Raw genomic sequence first — 11,259 nt, forward strand, 5'->3', positions numbered from 1 at the left:
TGTCCATTAAAAATGTCGACGGACACGTGAGATGTTTAACTATTTGAGCTCATCATATTAGAAACATGCTGCACAATTCATCCAGACTGACTATCAAAGTTTTGTTGACATCAATTTTATCCATAGTCTGCTTTTATCTTAGCTTAGAGATTCATCTCATGGTGACCACTAAGATGTTTTTATGTAATAAAGCTGAAACTAGTTTGGCAGGGTTTCAGCCTCTTACTCTCACAAAACCTGCTGACACAAACACGTCGAATCGGTCATATTTCACCCCAAAAACAAAAGCACAAAATGTAATTTTGCGAGATGAAGATGAAGCTCAAACTTTTACTTATCTTTACTGCGATGCAATCATACTTTTACTCTGTATCATAATGTGAAACTTTCACAGAAACTTTCTTAAATGCTTCAGGTGTGTTTGGTAAGAGTCGGAACAAGAAAGGTTAGTCTCCTGAGCAGTATTTAGCAGGTCATTTTGAATTGCAAACCGGGATTAGTTTCATAACAGTAGGCTTTGTTTTAACATTTAGTTTTCTCCTTTTGCTTCTGGTGTGAAATATGAGGCGGTTTTGTGAGATTTAAACGTACTGTATGATTGAAATAGTAGTAGTTTGTTAGGGATAAATTGCAATATGAGAGAAGAAGAATAATGCATGAGAACTATAACAGAGCGATGGAGATGGGTTTATAAGAGGATTTGTGCTAGCACATCATTTTAACAATCAAAGCAAATGTGTATTAACCCTTGTGGATGTTATGTTTACAATACTGTCATGTGTTTTCAAGCATTCATTTGAATATTTGGTGATGTTTTTGTCTTTGTGGCCCAGCCATTCAGAAATGTCCATTGTTTTCCATAGAGGATGAGTTTAAAACCTTAAAGTGACCTGAAGTTCTGAATTGTTACTATTTATGATGCCAGATCATTATAGTTAAAAAAAACACAATTTTTGATTAGCATTAATCTTCCATGAACTTTAATTTCTGACATTTTATTTATATTACAATTATTTTTATGTGCCAATGTTCATTAAAAATAATCATATTCCCTAAAGAGATCTCATTGTGACACTAGATGATGTATGACTGGTAACGTAGACTATAAAAGCAATGCAGAAATGTTATATGATGTCCCTCAGATTAGACTTGCTTGGTGTAATTTGTAAATCTGAGTTATTTATCTCCTATAAGGTAATAATATGAACTATATGCAATCCCTGTAGATTGTCATTTGGTTTGAGAGGAAAACCCAAGAATGTATCTCATTCTTTTTATACCTTGTTTTTGTAGTGTCAGAGGGACGTTTGTGTTTTTTGCATAAGACATCTGATTTGCATTATGTGCTATTGTACCAAGACAGTATTTTCACTTCTATTGATAAAATAGGCTTAGACTCGTGATTTTAGACATTACTTGACCATAAAACTGATTGTACAAGCAGAGGGTTTTTGACTCTTCCCTTTTAATTCATGCATATATGCCATCAGATTTCTTAGATTTTCAAACACGTTTAATCACATGATCAGCGTGGTACCCGTGGCCATAATGTTGTCAACAATGTGAAAATCTTCAACCATACCGGACACCTGAACTTACAGGGTTTACAACCAGAAAGCAAATGTTATAAAGTTATGTCTGTAATAAATGTGTAAGCAAATATTCTTCTGATACTTACATCAAGTGTCATTAAGTTATGATGTACTGATGTAAAAATCTTTTACATAATAAAGTCATTAGATTTAAAAGCTATTGAAACATTTTGACCAATTATGTTCTTAACGGTGCAGTGTGTAATTTTTTAAATGATCTCTTGACAGAAATGCAAAAAAATATACAAAACTGTATTATCAGGGATGTATAAAGACTTACTTTTTTTTATTGAACCGTTATGTTTTTATTACCTTAGAATGAGACGTTTTTATCTACGTACAACTTACATGAAAGTCGCCATTTTGTGCCGCTTTGTTTCTACAGAAACCCTTAACGGACAAACTTTTTTACTAAGTTGTCTCTGTCGATGATGTTTTTCTGGTGACGGCTACCGTAGCTTCTCTATGCGTTTCAAAAGCGAGGGGTGAGCAGTGGACTGAGCCGTTGGTTGCAATTCGCAACCTCACCACTAGATGCCGCTAAAATGTACACGCTGCACCTTTAACTTTTAAACCGTTTTTTTCACTGCCTTGAAATAATTTACTAATTTCAGAGCTTAGACTAAATCAAATTCAATGTGTACTTTATCCAGTCTCTACACTGCAAAAAAAAAATTCTTAAATCAAGATGCTTTTTCTTGATGAGCAAAATGACCCAAGAAAATAAGTCTAGTAAAAAAAGCAAAAAAAAAAAAATCTTAATTCAAACACTAAATTCAAGAAACATTTGCTTACCCCATTGGCAGATTTTTTGCTTGTTTTATGCACAAAATCACTATAATTTGATATTTTTGGTCTAAAAACTAAAGTACTTTTGTGCATCAAACAAAAAAAATGTTCAAGAAAAAAAACACAAGAAAAATGTTCAAGATTTTTTTTGCTTGTTTTATGCACAAAAATCACTTACATTTGATATTGTTGGTCTAAAAACTAGACTTATTTTCTTGGGTCATTTTGCTCATTAAGAAAAAGCATCTTAATTTAAGAATTTTTAAATATTTTTACTGAAAACATGACAAAAATACTAAGAATTTTTTTTCTTGAAATTTATTTTTTTTGCAGTGTATATTAACATTTCCTGATATTTTCTTGTTTTTTATGACATTGCAGGAAACCTGAATTGAACAAGCATTCATTTCTAAAAAGTTTGTGCAAGTACAGAAGTAACAAAAGTTTTTTTTTTAATCATGTATAAAGTTTGATCACACAACTTGCGTTCAGAAAAACAAACAAAATGTATTTATTTGTTTCCTATTGTTTTCATATAACAAGATAATACATTTAAACATTAATAATTGTCAAAAAGATGTCAATGAAACATGTGGTATAACAACATTTCTTTTTTGAACGTTACATCGGTCGCTTCTTTTAAATGTGTTAAAAAACCGTCCAATAGCCTGAATGTATTGAATTGTCCATTATGAAGTTTGGAGTTGATATCCTCTTATGTAAGAGTGTCCTCACTTCTGATGTATTCCCCAATATCAGCCTGATGAAACACCACAATGGCCATGGGATCAACTTTACGACACTCCTGTGTGGTCTTTGCTGCAACTCCAAATCCCTGAAATAAAATAAAACTGTTTAGGGCACCAAAGTAATGTGTAGGATTACAAAGGGGCAGAAAGTTTCTGGTAAATGTCCATGGTAGCTTAATCTGGGGAATTTTGGAAATATTCCAAATTGGGAATTATTTGGAAATTAAGGGAAATTTATATAAATTATATCATATACAAACATAAATAAACATTTTGTTTGGTCAAAAGCAGACATGCATGCAAAGTAATAGAAATTATCAAGAATCCTGATACTTACGCTCATCATGCCGTGGATTAATTTCTTTTTGGATCAAATAAATCCATGCTTGATGAGCATAAGGGAACATTAAAAAACATTAAAAATAGTAATGCGTTTAAACTTTTGGGTAATTTTTGGGGGTTGCAATGGTATAATGTTGTTGCACACTAGCTTACACAGCACAAGGACGTTTTAAACAAATGAACGTAATTTATGTCAATACATGCAAAGATTGATTTTTTTTATATTATTTTGTGTGCATCTGTGCATGTTATGGAAGAATGCAAGTACATACGGGGGGTGTGGCCCTCCAGTGTGGATGTGACTGAGAAATGTGCAGGGTAGAAATTCAATGAAATAAATTTTGTTGTTTTAAACAAAATGATGCTGCAAGATTTTTTTAACTACATTTAAGTTCCCTGTTATAGGCAACTCTGCAATTTTTATTATGAAACCTCTTTTCACATCAGATGACTACAATATTTTTACCCTGAGTATTCTTAAACAATGTCCTCTTACCAGCGGTACATCTGCCATGGAATACACGACCACTCCCTGATACTGTGATGTGTTTTCGGTTATTCTCCCCAGGCCGGACTTCATGATGTGGTTACCATACAGGAACGACTGTTCCATCCCTGGCTTCACCCAAACCTTAAACTGCAAATACACAGATGAGGTGTTTCGTATTTCAAATAATAATCAATGCATACGTTAATTTGCTTTCTAATTATAATAAATACACACAGAACAAATAAAATCTAAATGCAAAAACTTGACATCAGACTGTATACCTTGGCATATGGTGCGAGAAAATCAAGAGCTGTGATGTGCAGACGAAACTTCTGCGTCTTTGTGAATTTTCCAAAACATGTACCAACTGATACCAGTTTATCTCGGGAGATGTTTGTGGCCAACTTCAGGATTTTCTCACTAGGATGAAGAATATGATCATTATTATGCATACTGTTTGAGGACATAATATTTACATGGCATTAACACATTAAATACTATTAGATTATCACTTCTAATTGTTGTTTATTGTTAATTTGGATCCCCATTAGCTTCCACGAAGTGGTTGCTAATCTTCCTGGGGTCCACAGAGTTGCACAATACAAAAAAATCATTCAAACAAATAAAATAATAACAAAAATACAATTACTAATCCAGTCACATCACAAAACTATACCCATACATATTAATAGTAGCAGCACAAGCAGAAGTACGTCTATACCTTTAACAACATGTTTACACAATTTCTTTTAATAGTTGACTTTATTCGATGATCTAGTAAGTATAGTACAATAATGTGCATATTATATTACCTCATATAATATACTCGATCATTATGAAGTCTGAAACAGTATGTCCCATCAGGGCGATCAACAAGAAGTTTGATATTCTCCCCAATGCTAGAAACAAAAACATACATTCATTCAAAATGTGTCAAAATGTCAATCTGTCTCAAAAAAGCAATACATAATCACTAAACTTAACACCACAAAAGTAACACTGCATATACAAGACTAAGAATTTAGCAAATGCAATACAGAACATGAAATAATGGAGAATATACAAAATACTTAGTTTTAAAGGAAATAGGTGAGGTTTCCAAAATATAAGTTACCAATTTCTCCAATTACATATCTTCACAACGCATCATAAATACAATAGATTGGTTTAACTTATTATGAAAATAGCACGGCTCATTTACAGTTAACTTGACAACATAGTCTGGCAAATTTAACACATCATTGATCTAAACATGGTACTTACTATTTGGAGAGCTTCACAAACATCGTTTTCGTTTCTTCGTCCGTTAAAGGACGCATGATTACGCTTATCTTAAAATACTTTTATATCGTAAGAGCTATGAAAATCCCACTGTACTCGCGCTTTGTAATCCACGTGGTAACCGCTCAGCTCGTCGCGTATCTATCACGTCACGGTTTAAATAAAGTTTATTGTCGAGTTTCGAATTAACAACCAAAGTCCCTTTAAGGAAAGTCTCCGCACTCTAGCCATGTTTAAAACTCCTCTCAAGTCATACAAGACTACGTCTCATAGGGGAATATCGAAAAAATCGCTCACTAGGGTCACAATAAAACAAAATATTTTTAACTAACAACTTAATCAAACATCTACTGTACCAGACATTTGACTTTTTAAGCTCACATTGAGGTAAAAAAAAACGATCAGGTTGCACTAGCTACTGTGCTTGGGCAAAGCTGACAGAGACAGATTCCCTTCCTTAATATTTACGGGATATATCTATAAATATAAATAATAATATAAATAATATAGATACCTAGAAATCGATGACTTTAGTCCGTTGCACTTTTACGCATTCGAAATAATAGTACTGCGGCGTCTTGTTAATTTTCAGTCTTTGTCTACAAAACACTTGAAAACAACAAAATATGACAATAATAAAACATTTATTTGGAAAAACTTCTTATAAAAGTGTTAATTATATATTTTTTTACCTAAAAACTACTGGGTTGATAGATTTTAATAGACTATAGTTAACGCGTTATCGTCTGCTGCTCACACTTCAGTCCAGTAGATGGCGGTATGCACCTTTAAGCTGTTTTGCAACCGCCAATAAAACCAAAGAAGAAGAAAACACTGTCAATCATGGCTACCGTAGACGTGGAAGATGAAAGTATCCTGGCGTCGATCTTCAGAGACAGCTTTCCAGAAAACTGGAGGGACAATCCCGACTTCGCGGCGTATTTGCTGGAGTTGAGCTCGTTCGGTGTGGAGAAATTGGGCCGCGAGCCGGAGCGTCTGTCGGAGGAGAGGGCTCAGATCCTCCAGCAGACCCGGGAGTTGGCCTTCAGTAACTACAAAATCTTCATCAGGACCGCCGACTGTACACAGCAGATCTACACAGACTTTAGCAAGGTGGAGAACAGCGTCTCTAAACTACTGCAGAAACTACCGGGCTTTGGAGAAAAATGCAGGTCTGCATCTCACACGGGGTGATTTGTTGTCATTTTGATAGATGTTAGCTGGATATATGGAATAATGGGAAGGGAAAATGGATGGATGGATGGATTGATTGAATAATCATGGATGCATGGTTTGATCTATCTATGAATGGATTGATATAGATACATTTATGAAGTGATGCATGGAAAACAATACAATTTTAGTGGTTACACCATTACATAACTCCTTTATGTAGTGTGTTTTGTTTTTTATTCCAGTAGGATTTAATTGTGTCCCAATGCCCATCCTGTAAAACCCAACATATAACCAGTAGAGACAATATAAGTTCCCATTAAAGCAATACAATTCCCATTGTAACCATTTATTTTTTAACCATTTGTTTTTAGAGGTTTCATTAAAGCCGCTGAGGAGATCAGCATTAGCAGACGCATGAACAGTCTGACGCTGAATCGACACACTGAGATCCTGGAGATCTTGGAAATCCCTCAGCTGATGGACACCTGTGTTCGCAATGGATATTATGAAGAGGCACTGGAGCTGGCAGCTTACGTGAAGCGACTGGAGAAAAAACATTCATCGTTGCCTGTTATACAGGTACATTGGATGACACCACAAAATTATTCACAAAAAGCACAGTTTGTAAACTACCCTCACTTTAACCTTGAGCGAGACGCGTTGTTCCCGAATTTACCAAAGTTTTACTAAACTGCTTGTTTGTGTTTCTTTTAGGGAATTGTGCATGAAGTTCGACTGTCTGCTCAGCTCATGCTGAACCAACTTCTTCAGCAACTGCGCAGCAATACGCAGCTCCCCGTGTGCCTGCGTGTGATCGGCTATCTGCGCCGGATGGACGTCTTCACCGAAGCCGAACTGCGTGTCAAGTTCCTCCAAGCCCGCGGGAGCTGGCTGCGATCCATCCTCGCCGCGATCCCAGACGACGACCCTTATTTCCACATCACTAAGACCATCGAAACCTGCCGAGTGCATTTCTTCGACATCATCACCCAGTATCGTGCCATCTTCTCCGATGAGGATCCGTTGATGCCACCCGGAGGTCAGATGCTGAACGAGAGCGCCATCTTCCACGGCTGGGTCGTGCAACAGGCGGCACAGTTCTTGGAGACTTTAGACCGAGATCTCCAGCGCGGGGTGGGAAGTCGACTGGACTCTCTCCTCGGCCAGTGTATGTATTTCGGCCTTTCCTTCAGTCGGGTCGGGGCGGATTTCCGCGGCCAGCTCGCTCCGATATTTCAGCGGGTTGCCATGGACACGTTCCGCAAGGCCATTCAGGAAGCTGTGGAAAAGTTCCAAGAGGATATGAACTTGTACAATCTGATTTCTTTCATGTCAACACTTGGAAGCACTATTCCTGCAGTGGCTCCGAGCACCCAGCCGGGTACGCTTCAACCCCCCATGGCCCTGCTGGATTTCCCACCTCTAGCCTGCTTTCTCAACAATGTCCTCACAGCCTTTAATGACTTAAGACTGTGCTGCCCTATTGGACTCGCCCAGGAAGTTAGCAGATGTGTTGAGGAAGCTCTTATCAAGGTACACATGCTTTTTGTAGTAGTTTGTTTGATGCATTTTGTTGACATGTATACTTGAATTATCCAAAATGTTTGAATCCAGCGAATTTATCTCATCATATCCGGGCTATCCTCGGTTTTCACTTTTGCTGCCATATAAACCATAAGTGTGTTTGACTTCATGTGGCATTGTGCAAACCGGTTGGCCAATGACTTTAAAGTATCACCTAGAGCAACTTGAAAGCGGTACTCTCACAATAGTTGGATGTCATATGTCGGTCAGGTCCATTATAATGTACCGGTTATACAACTTTATTTCAATACGTCATCCATTTAACATGAGTCCTGTCTGATCGATTCGTATTGACAGTAAAGATTACAACTCCTATCGTTCCACGCTCTTTAACAGCATCCTCAAGTTGCGGCCATTGTTGTATGTTTAGTGGCGAAAATTACATATTGTGCCTTAAATCTAACTGTTCAGACTATAGCGAATAGCAGCTCGACTTTTAAGTCTTAAATTTTGTTTTGACTTTGTTCCCATCTACAGGTGACCAAGCTGATCCTCGTCTTCCACAGAGCCGAGGAATCGGCCTTTAATAGCCGTGAGCGGGAGTTATTTGTACAGTTCTGCAGTACCTTTGCCGAAGACATGGTGCCTTTCCTGAACCGATGTTTACAGGTTCTCTTTCCTCCAGCTCAACTCGCTCTCATACTAGGTAAACATCTTACAAGACTGTATTACATTTTCAAGAAGCAGAGACACATTACATTTTGGTCAATTACTTACATTGAACAAAATTATAAACCCAACACTTTTGTTTTTGCCCCCATTTTCATGAGTTCCAAGACTTTTTCCCTGTACACAAAAGGACCATTTCTCTCGAATACCCTTCACAAGTCTGTCTAAATTGTGTTAGTGAGCACTTCTCCTTTGCCAACATAATCCATCCACCTCACAGGTTTGGCAGATTATACAGCATGATTATTGCAAAGGTGTGCCTTAGGCTGTCCACAATAAAAGGCCACTCTAAAATGTGCAGTCTTACTGTAGTGAGGGGTCCGGGGGGCTCCGAAAACCATTTGCCTCATGGAAACACAGATTTAGACACGTTTGTGAACAATATTTGAGAGAAATAAGCCTTTCGTGAACATAGATAAAGCCTTAGATCTTTGAGTTAAGCTTGTGAAAAGTGGGGGCAAACACAAAAGCAGGGTAGCAACTAGGTCATTCAAAAAATAAATAATAAATTGCTGCAAAAAAAGGCCTTCAAATGCATTTCGGAGAATAGCGCGGACGCTCTTCACACCGTGAAGATAAAATGAAATGAGATAAAGACGTGGTCCGTAATGTCTGGAGGATAGCCAGTTGATAAAACGTGTGTCTGTGAGAACTGTAAGTGGACTTATGTTTTGGGGTTATTTAAGCCTGTTATTGTATTAGTCTATAGTTCTTGCCATTTTAAAGTAAGTTAGCTGGTGAGTCAATATAATTGTTGAGCGCTCTTGCGCATGTTATTTATGGGCATTATTTACATCCTACAGTAGTTACACTCCTTTAAGATAATGTTTAATAGTGGGGAAAAAAATCGTTTTTTACTATTTTTGCGCTATCTATCATCATTCCCCATACGTTCTACAACATCTGCTTTAGTTTGTGTTTATTAACCCTTTAGTTTCACTTCATCATGCAGCTATTTTCGTTAGAGGTATCTGTTAAGAACGTTTAATTCATTAATAATCTAGTATGTGTTCATTTTCTTCAAAATTAAGTTTTAAATAAAAAATTAAATTTTCATCATGCTGAACACCCCCGCCGGCCCTGCCCAACCCAACCCTACCACCTTAACAAATTTTCTGTGGGAAACCCTGAAAATTGTTGCGTTTATTATTTTGTTGAGTGTATGAATCTACGCAGTGTCTAAAAATATTTGAAATCTTGTATTTGTATTCCAGGTGTCCCTCCAACCCAGGTGTCTAAGGATGGCAGTATTGGCTGCATCAATGTCAGCTTGGTTCTGGAACCACTGGAGTTTGTTCTGCCTAAAAAGGAGCTTGTGACGTCCGTTCTGGATCTCAGCACTGAACTAAAGAGTCTGAGTACAGCTGAATCTGATCCTTCACCTGTTCCTGCTGAAGACAGGCTTACAGAAGAGACCGCCCCTGAACAACAGAAGCCCGCAGAAGAGTCCACATCAACACATGATGATCTTCTTTCTCAAAACGAGGACATTTTAGAACAAGCTGTGACTATAAATGAGTCTGAAACAACATCAGACGCTCAGGACTTTACAGAGGATTTATCCGCAGACATAAATGTTGAAGAAATGTTGGCTGAATAAAAATATGCAGGTTTTATAAAACAAATCTAGACTATCCCAAGACGAGTTTAGGTGAAGAATCTTTATAAGGTGAAGGTAAAAATGTAATATATCTCATTAAATAAAGTCAATATTTAAATTGTGGGGAAAAAAACTAATTGAATAATGAGGTGCATACATGTTTTTTGTGGGTGACCGACCCCTTAGCCAATAATCACTTCCTAAGCGTTTAATTAATGTATAATAATAATAATGAGAAATATTGGCATGTTTTAAAGATGGCAGTCACTTTCTAAGCAAAACAAGTTTCAAACCACATCTGCTTTGACATTAAAGCATTAAAAACCAACTTGAGACCTGTGGCCAGTTGCATAAACATAGCTGTGAAGTTAAGACTTTAAGGGGCGGTTTCCTGGACAGGGTTTAGATTAACCCAGGACTAGGCCTTAGCTATATTAGGACATTTAAACAATTCTTACAAACATACCCTACAAAAAAAATACAGGTGTGCATCCAGAGACAAAACAATGGCACTGATATATGTTAAGATATGTCAGTACAATGTGTTTTTAAATGAAGGCAGCTCAAACATGTATTTTAGTCTGCGATTAGGATAAGCCCCGTCCGAGAAACTGTGCCTTTGAGAATTTAAATTGGACTAATCTACCTTTTAAATGTTACATAATTAAAACGGTTATGATCAGTCAGAATAGTCATAAAACTGGACAGATTGTTAACAGTACATGCAAAACCAGCATAAAAAATAAAATCAGTTATCTAACGCAATGTCATGTATACACTTCTGATTGTGATGATTTTCAGATACTTGGGCTATTGTACTTAAATCTGACTCTTGTTTGCATTGCAATTTATGTCTGCATTTTCTTATTCCAGTCCTGGCAGGGTGTTTGACAAAATAAAGGCATGTTTAAATTGTATTGATTATCTTTTACTTCATCGATATGTATTAGCATGAAGCAAAGATTTGACAACTTTACAACATGCAGC

At 36.8% G+C, this 11,259-nt stretch overlaps 2 protein-coding genes across 2 annotated transcripts; one reads left to right on the forward strand and one right to left on the reverse strand.

Annotated features, from left to right (window-relative positions):
- Window positions 1–2,868: 2,868 nt before the first annotated feature.
- Window positions 2,869–5,386, reverse strand: nip7 (NIP7 nucleolar pre-rRNA processing protein). The gene is made up of 5 exons (XM_055173648.2): window positions 5,226–5,386; window positions 4,775–4,861; window positions 4,244–4,382; window positions 3,969–4,109; window positions 2,869–3,216 (listed from the first exon to the last, which is right to left on the reverse strand). Exons 1-5 carry the CDS (start codon window positions 5,279–5,281, stop codon window positions 3,097–3,099), a joined length of 543 nt encoding a protein of 180 aa, XP_055029623.1. The 5' UTR covers window positions 5,282–5,386; the 3' UTR covers window positions 2,869–3,096.
- A 660-nt stretch (window positions 5,387–6,046) lies between these two features.
- Window positions 6,047–11,189, forward strand: cog8 (component of oligomeric golgi complex 8). Its single transcript, XM_055173640.2, has 5 exons — window positions 6,047–6,415; window positions 6,791–6,998; window positions 7,134–7,952; window positions 8,481–8,649; window positions 9,887–11,189. Exons 1-5 carry the CDS (start codon window positions 6,087–6,089, stop codon window positions 10,270–10,272), a joined length of 1,911 nt encoding a protein of 636 aa, XP_055029615.2. The 5' UTR covers window positions 6,047–6,086; the 3' UTR covers window positions 10,273–11,189.
- The last annotated feature ends 70 nt before the right edge of the window (window positions 11,190–11,259 follow it).

This window comes from Misgurnus anguillicaudatus, chromosome 15, assembly GCF_027580225.2.
Source record: "Misgurnus anguillicaudatus chromosome 15, ASM2758022v2, whole genome shotgun sequence".
NCBI lineage: Eukaryota > Metazoa > Chordata > Actinopteri > Cypriniformes > Cobitidae > Misgurnus > Misgurnus anguillicaudatus.